Source organism: Procambarus clarkii, chromosome 6 (assembly GCF_040958095.1).
Source record: "Procambarus clarkii isolate CNS0578487 chromosome 6, FALCON_Pclarkii_2.0, whole genome shotgun sequence".
NCBI classification, from domain to species: domain Eukaryota; kingdom Metazoa; phylum Arthropoda; class Malacostraca; order Decapoda; family Cambaridae; genus Procambarus; species Procambarus clarkii.
Window position 1 is genome coordinate 17,225,227 of NC_091155.1, and position 8,605 is coordinate 17,233,831.

An 8,605-nucleotide genomic window follows, 5' to 3' on the forward strand; every position below is an offset into this window, starting at 1 on the left:
CAACTTCACTAACCAAATTGTGTTTGCGGGGTGTGAGCTTCAGCTCCTCGGTCCCACCTCACAAGTTTCAATCCACTGGTGTAGAGGTTGTATGTTGACATTTCCATTTCCTCGGTCTTGACGTAGATATGTTGTTGGAAATTATTTACGTTGGATGGAGAAGCGTGAGACGAATAACATGTGTTCAAGCCACCTGTTTGTTGCCATATCTCTCCTGATTAGGTCATTGGGCGGGGCTTAAAGTGTGGTGGGAGGGGCTGTTATTTAGTATATAAATACCGATAAGGCAAGGCAAAAAGTACTCAAGTGATTTACAGGTTGGTCCTCAACAGGTTCACTGTTCAAGCCATTGAGAGCTCTCCTGAAATCGCCAAAACAAATCTATTAACTTTACTGAGGTTGCTTCTATAATTCAATATATAAACTGTTTTGCTAATTTGATTTATGGTGTAAATCTATATTTTCCAGAGCTTGACTGTGTCACACTGCTCGAGAACGTAGAACAGCGCCATGCTCAGATTTGTCACCTTCCTGGCTGTCACCCTTCTGGCGTCAGCGTCACCCGCCTCCCGCTGTACGTAACTTTGTTATTCATCTACGTTGTGTAGACGGACATTCCTGTGCCCGTCACTCACCCCTTTGTATAAGCTTACGCGACTGACTGTGCATATTATTCGCCACTTTGTGTAAGTGTACATGTTTGACAGTGTACATTATTCGCCACTTTGTGTAAGTGTACATGTCTGTGTACACCATTCGTCACTTTGTATAAGTTTCCTTGTCTGAATATGTACATCATTCGCCACTTTGTGTAAGTGAACGTATCTGACTGTACATCATTCGCTACCTTATGTAGGGGAACTTGTCAAGCTGTAAGCATCGCTAATTATCTTGTGTCTTTCTGACTCCTCTAAGCTTTCAAATTATTATATTTTATCTTTATGTGTACAGGTATAAAACGTTTATATTTATAAATTACAATAACAAAGATATCAGAAGATATTAAATTTTCTAGATTACTAAAGCTCAACTATAATATAGATTTAAATATCGCCTAATTGAAGTTAAACATCGACATTAGTTATACAAGATGCATAATTTTACTAAAATTATATGAAAGGAAGAACACTGCGCCTGACAGTGTTCTTCATCTGAATATCTGTTGCTGACAGCTGAACCAAATCCTTCACAGCAGTACGGATCCTGGAGGGAGAACTGACGACGATTCTACAGGAGGCGCTGGCGCCCTACGACCCATTAACCATCCAGAGCCTCACGGACGTTCATGTTGTCACAAAGCGACGCTGAGTAATGTCTTGCTTATACAGTTTTCCACCCTATCACGCCAGTCGTCACCTTGCCTTACGATCCCACATCTACTTCAGTTGTCACCTTGCCTTACGACTCCCACACCTGCTACAGTCATTACCTTGCCACACTACCCCACACCTGCCACAGTCGTCACCTTGTCACACTACTCCACACCTGCCACAGTCATCAATTTCCTACACAAACTTCCACAATCATCGTAGCAAAAACTTTTCAAATTGAAAGACTAGACACAAAAAAAATTCTAATACAATGTCAAAACTGGTTAACGGAATGAGGCTTCTGTAGTCACAGGAATAAGTGTTCATTTGAAGTTTCAGACCCATGAATTACGCCGCCCTCATTTCGAACACGTGGTCTGATGTCATATTTAGGTATTCATCGCCTGACAATGCAATTTAGGGCTTTGCAACACTTTGCAATATGGAATAATAACCCACTATTTAGGAAACGAAAGAAAAATTGACTGGATAGATCGTTCCCAAAACGGGATTCCTTTCCACATCTGTGATCGAAATGCCGAGAGTAATGAGACCATGTAGTGGGATCGAACCCCTGTCCCTACACTTTCCTGACAAAATAAATACAGTTGTTTGCCTTGAATTAGAAGAACAGAAGGTGTATCCAATAATGAACTCGGTAATTAATTAATATTTCTTATTTATTTAATACTTTTTTATTATTTAATAAATGATTTAATTAATTATTATTATTAAATAATTTAATAATATTAAAATTATATAATAATTTATTATTATTTAAATTATTTAATAATTTAATATGATTTAAATTATTTAATAATTTAAACAAATATATTTTTTAATAATTTAATATTTAACTTATTTAATAATTGAATATTATTTAAATTATTTATTATTTTAACTATTCAGTTTTAATTTATTTATTTATTATTATTATTATTATTATTATTATTATTATTATTATTATTATTATTATTATTATTAACTATTTAATAATTCTCCCCAATAATTATGGGAAGAAATATATGAATATATAGCACACTGTTGTCTACACAGGTTACAATTATAACCTCCCCCCCCCCCCCCTCCGCCACTCCTTTCAGAAAACCAGGTGATTGTTCTCTAACTCAAAACCTGAAGATATTACGTACAGAAATGGAAAATATTACATAATGTTACTAGAGCACTTCAGTATTCCAAGTCCACTTTAAATAAACCAGATATTCAACTTTAACTCTTCTTGAATTATAGTGCCAACACTCAATAAATTTGTACTCATTAACAGTTTAATTTTGTCTCGTTTTTCCGCAGCGTTCTCTACAATGCTGTCAACACAGCCGTCACTGGCTTGTCTCAGATTGTGGTCAACAACTTCTCCCCGCCCATCCCACTCATCTCTAAAGCGGTATGTACTGCAGCTCAATAACCATTATTACTTTATGTTTTGTTTATAGTTGACCAGACCACACACTAGAAGGTGAAGGGACGACGACGTTTCGGTCCGTCCTGGACCATCGTTTTGTTGTAACACCCATGACCTTCCCCCCCTTAGAGTTCACACTCCATGGATCTTCCCCTTTTGGCCAGGTCAGAGGTCAGTCACACACGTAATTAATAACTCCTCTCTTGAAGAGTGTATGGTGAATGTCAAACAAGCTTATTGAAATATTTCTTGAGTGTTTGTACACGTGTGGCCGATCTCTTACATTCTTGGTGTAGGTAGCAACAGCAGATCTCCCCCCTCCCCCCTGTGGGGGTTGTATATAGAGGTCCTGTAGGGACTTAGTAAGGACAGAGTGCCAGACACCGGGGCCCAGAGAGGTTGTGGAGAACATCAGGAGGTGACAGAAGGAGAGACAGTGGTCTTAAGGTAATGTGTGTGATCTCTGAGGTTTTGTTCCATGTCCAAATTTCTTAACTTTTTGCCAGTGTTAGAGTAGGATTTATAAGTGGTGATAAACATAATTTTGGTCTCAATAAACTTATGTTAAATTTCCCGTCTGTGTCAATTGTTGAATCCTCTTAGCCTTTTGGATATAGTGGCTGACAACCATTTTCATAATTTAATGACAGTCATAGAAAGTACTCTCCAAGTCAAGCAATGTTTCTTGCCTCGTTGCTTGATATAGTCTCAATGGTCAAAGGCAGATGGTGGCAGCGTATTTAACCCTGGGTTAGCATTTCCTTGTTGGCAATGTACCTTTGGTTCCGGTGTAACCATCATATGTCAGCTCATAACAGTGTTATCAAGTGCAACCGATGGGGAAGTGTTACTCAGGATAAGTAGTGTTTACATTATTAGTTTAGTGTTCCATTATAGTGGTGTTCCATTATAGTGGTGTTACAATTGGTGGTGTTACATTGTTTATATTTAAGATATGATTATACATAATTCATGTACAACCACCTGGATTGGTTTTTAGAGAGACAGCCTCCCTCTTGATGGTCAAAATGGTTGGGCAGTGTTCATTCACTTTGTCCTTTTATCCCTTCTTAGTGTCATGTCTGACAACAACGGTCGGTGGAGGTAAACTGATTGGGTTCTATTCCATACAGTTTCATTATTTGTTTACTGACATGCAAAACGCATGCTGCAATAACAGATTTGCAATTTGTACCGAGAGATTACTAACGGGATTAGTTGAATCCCCGACCGTCCAAGTGGTTGTGCACCGTTCCTTCCTCCCCCCCCCCCGTTCCATCCCAAGTCCTAATCATGATAACTTCCTGGTGCTAAATAGTCGCAGTTGCTTAGCACTCTTTCCTGATAGTTCGCTTCCCTTCCAGCAACTGCACCTCGAGAGGTTACAATCACCAAGAACTGCGTCACGGAAACTCATCATCGTCTCATGGTGCTCATCATCCATCAAAACTCATATTTCACACTTATTGGTTCTTATGTTCTAAAAACTTTTCCTCCCATAAGTATGACACATTCACACATCTAACACTCCTTCCTAAAATCTTTCACCATTCTCTCGATCAATCCTCCTATAACCCAATAGTCAGAAGTCTATCACTCCAAGTGGTTAAAGTGACGCCTTATTGTAGGTGACCATTGAGGCGACAGTCACAATCGACGCTCACTCGGACGACTACTCCATCGCCGGCACCTTCCAGGGAGCAGACATCGCTGCCTCTGGCGTATCAGAGTAAGTTTGACTCGCGGGTTGGCCTCGATGTCCCTTCACAGTTGATAGAAATTTACCATTAACCATTTGTACTTCATATATTTATATGAATATTGGTATTTCAATATTTTTAAATTTGGTATTTCATATATTTATTTAGCACTTCAGTTGTTTATTATATTGGTATTTCAATATTTTTAAATTTGGTATTTCATATATTTATTTTGCACTTCAGTTGTTTATTATCACATTTTTGCAAACTTTTCCGCAGCGATTCTGGATCCTAACAGTTTCCTTTAATTTTGTATGTTCAGACAATCGATAAGTGAATTTTTAATTGTCTCTTAACCTTTGTTATGCCAACAGTTTGACTTTCTAACCTGTGTATTGCCAACAGTTTGAGGTTGAACGGGCTTGACATCACCATCCACTTTAAGGCTGACAGCTATTCTTTGCTCCCCATTTCATTGTGCGTCAAGGAAGGCTCCCTGTCAATCAAATTAAGCGTGGTTTCCGTCGAGGTAAGTAGAACTAGAACCTCCTTGTCGGGAAAGAGGGATTGTGAGGTGAAAGCGTTGGAAATGAGACAGTGATAATATCCTTATCCTTTAATATCCTATAAAAAGGTAAACGAACCCTTTTCTTGTGTACAAGATGTGTTAAAGTAAATCCATTATTAAAATAGCTGTAAAGGCAGCTGCTTATGTCCACGATATTCACCACTTGGCTGGTATCATGTTGAGTACATGTGTTGATGAGTTGGAACGATCACTAGTGGAAAATGTGAATTCTCAGGGCGAAGTATACATGGTTGTTGGGGAATCACTGGTGGAGCCAACTCCACATAGTTTTTTAGGAGCTCAGTCCATACAGGCATCGTTGATGGAGCTGAGTCCACACGGGGTGTTGGGGCATCAATAATAGAGTATTACAGTCCTTAATGATGCTGGTTCTCACTCATTACCTTATCTGTTGTTGCAGTCTGCACTGGAAGGAGCCGGTGGCATCAATGACGAAATCGAGGCCAACGGTCCAGCCGTTCTGGAGCTGATCGCAAACAAGTTTAACGAAAACTCCGCCGAAATCGAGACTCTTATCAACAATGCTCTCTGCGTTTGATAAGGACGTATCCAAATGACAAATGATGCCTGACATTATCCATTTATTTTGATAATTTTGGCTACATAATCTCTATTCTATTTAAAACGGGTGTTTCATTATGTAAACGAAGTGGTTTGGTTTATCGACAAAATCTTATGAATATTTGTACTATTAATGTACCTACAAAACAATTCGTTATAATTTATCATTAAAATATAGGAAAGTTACATGATTCTGTAGCAAAATTTCAAAGGAAATGGATAGGAACATGACAAATTTTGGTGATAATAGTGCAACCCGTCCTCTTTCAAATATCGTCGCTTCTCGCTCGTATGCGCTACAGCCAAAAATTGCCGTACTAGTGAATGAAAATTCATTTTTCAAATGAAATGGACCCAAAGCCGCAAGTTTTGGGTACTCTAGTAGGTTAGGAGAGCAGCAAGTTCTCCTACGGTTTCAAAACGTTATGAAAACTCATATTTATGTATGAGTTTTCTAAAATATATCATATATATTTTATGATATATTTAGAGTTTCTAAATATATGATATATATTTAGTCCTCTCCTAACCTAAAATCTAGACTAAGCCAGAAGACCCAAAACAGAAAAATGGAGAGTACGTCACTTTCGCGAGCCGCTTTCATTTTCTCGTATGACAATTTTTAGCTTTAGTGTGCATAAGAGCGAAAAGCGATGTTATTTGTTAGAGGACGGGTTGATTAGTGAGAGTTCACTACTTTAAGAGGAACGCTCAAAGTTAATTTTCACAATGATGTCATAAGAATTATCTAAAACATCTTCCAACCAAAATAATTATAAACTCTGACATGACTAGGTAATGGGCAGACTATCTTGTTTGACATTACCTTAAAATAAATGAATATACATTTGTTAGTCTTTTGTACTCCTGTTTAATAATAGTTCAGTACCGGGGTCGTCAGATGGGACCTTGGTGCTGAATGAGATTTTGTGGACTGACTGAAAAGCGTTTGTTGAATCCACGAAAATAACTTGATTTGCGGTTGGTATTAAGGCTTCCCAACCTCTGGAGGGTTAATAAAGTCACCACATGATCTTAACACAAAGTATATTTTTGTCCTGAACATAGTTAAGAACAAAATTATACTCTCAGTATATGTACACAGAGAAATGGAGGGGTATACTTCTCTGTGTGTATACATCAGTGTCGACCAGAAGCTCAGGAAGCTCTTCAAGCTCCGGGTCTAGTCGACCGGGTGTTACAGGTGGAATATAAAACATATTTAAAAGTGAAATTTAAAGGCAACTTGTGATTTCGTGAAGGAATTTTACAATTATAACGTGGAAAGGGCCTATACAAGAACGTTGGACCTATATACAAGGGTAATTACACTGTTAACGAGAACTCCGTTACACCTGCTTCCCCACCTAGCTCCCACTACTACCACTTCCATCCTACTATCTACCACCAACTGTTAATGACTATGCTTGAGGCCTTAGCAAACATTAATATAATTTGCCTGCCATCACGTGCATAATTAAACTTTGTTGCTTATTCTAAGATGCGCCGTTGGAATAGTTATGTTCATTTCGCCTTCAACATCTGTTTATGTTAGTGTTTATATAAGGATAATTAGATATTCATAATAACCAATAGGTTGCAATCTTACAAGTACAGCACATTAATTTCATAAGAGCCACAATAACACAATAGCAAGTAGGCATAGTCATTATCAGAATGAGAAACTGAATTGGTTATAACTTATATAAATTGGTTTAGAGCTGGCCAGTCTAAACAGATGTTTAACATTCTAAATGTAGAGGTACATTTTGTGCACAGAGCGACGTTTAGCAAGATTTAGAAAGATGGTATATTGAAAAGACTCAATATATATATCACACAGTTCGGATAATGAGACAATTAGCTGTAGAACTAATATATTAAAAACTAATTATTCTATGATTTTATATATCTAGCTGCAAACCCTCAACTTCCTACATCAACAGATTATGTGACTATCTCGTTTCAAATTACTACACACACACACACACACACACATCACTACTCCACAGTCACATCAGAAGGAAAACAACAGTGAAAGAACAGGTATTGAAACTTAGAACAGGCGAGGACAGGTATACAGAGAATGACAGAGAGGTGTGTGAGGAACTCAACAAGAGGTTCCAGGAGGTCTTCACAATAGAACAGGGTGAGGTCACTGTGCTAGGAGAAAGGGAGGTAAACCAGGCGGCCTTGGAGGAGTTCGAAATTACGAGAGAGGAGGTCAAGAGACACCTGCTGGATCTGGATGTTAGAAAGGCGGTTGGTCCAGATGGGATCTCACCATGGGTACTGAAAGAGTGTGCAGAGGCACTTTGCTTGCCACTCTCCATAGTGTATAGTAAATCACTAGAGACGGGAGACCTACCAGAAATATGGAAGACGGCGAATGTGGTCCCAATATACAAAAAGGGCGACAGACAAGAGGCACTGAACTACAGGCCAGTGTCCTTGACTTGTATACCATGCAAGGTGATGGAGAAGATCGTGAGAAAAAACCTGGTAACACATCTGGAGAGAAGGGACTTCGTGACAAATCGCCAACATGGATTCAGGGAGGGTAAATCTTGCCTTACAGGCTTGATAGAATTCTACGATCAGGTGACACAGATTAAGCAAGAAAGAGAGGGCTGGGCGGACTGCATTTTCTTGGATTGTCGGAAAGCCTTTGACACAGTACCGCATAAGAGGCTGGTACATAAGCTGGAGAGACAGGCAGGTGTAGCTGGTAAGGTGCTCCAGTGGATAAGGGAGTATCTAAGCAATAGGAAGCAGAGAGTTACGGTGAGGGGTGAGACCTCCGATTGGCGTGAAGTCACCAGTGGAGTCCCACAGGGCTCTGTACTCGGTCCTATCTTGTTTCTGATATATGTAAATGATCTCCCGGAGGGTATCGATTCATTTCTCTCAATGTTTGCGGACGATGCTAAAATTATGAGAAGGATTAAAACAGAAGAGGACTGTTTGAGGCTTCAAGAAGACCTAGACAAGCTGAAGGAATGGTCGAACAAATGGTTGTTAG

General features: G+C 39.0%; 1 protein-coding gene across 2 annotated transcripts; it reads left to right on the forward strand.

Annotated features, from left to right (window-relative positions):
• The first annotated feature begins 416 nt into the window (after window positions 1–416).
• On the forward strand, window positions 417–6,433 carry LOC123754072 (uncharacterized). Of its 2 annotated transcripts, none has more exons than XM_045736228.2 (6): window positions 417–574; window positions 1,193–1,308; window positions 2,622–2,715; window positions 4,362–4,462; window positions 4,839–4,962; window positions 5,423–6,433. In XM_045736228.2, the coding sequence occupies exons 2-6, from the start codon at window positions 1,286–1,288 to the stop codon at window positions 5,558–5,560; spliced, it is 480 nt and encodes a 159-aa protein (XP_045592184.2). In that variant the 5' UTR covers window positions 417–574; window positions 1,193–1,285; the 3' UTR covers window positions 5,561–6,433. The 2 variants fall into 2 exon arrangements, with proteins under 2 accessions (XP_045592184.2, XP_045592185.2); XM_045736229.2 differs by having other exon boundaries at window positions 418–574; window positions 1,196–1,308.
• Window positions 6,434–8,605: the final 2,172 nt, after the last annotated feature.

Bases quoted from the DNA above. Each gene is read 5' to 3' on its own strand.
- LOC123754072 (XM_045736228.2), top strand. From the start codon at position 1,286: ATGTTGTCACAAAGCGACGCTGA. The intron at 1,309-2,621 runs GTAATGTCTTGC...GTTTTTCCGCAG, and splicing joins TTGTCACAAAGCGACGCTGA to CGTTCTCTACAATGCTGTCA. The intron at 4,463-4,838 runs GTAAGTTTGACT...TATTGCCAACAG, and splicing joins GCTGCCTCTGGCGTATCAGA to TTTGAGGTTGAACGGGCTTG.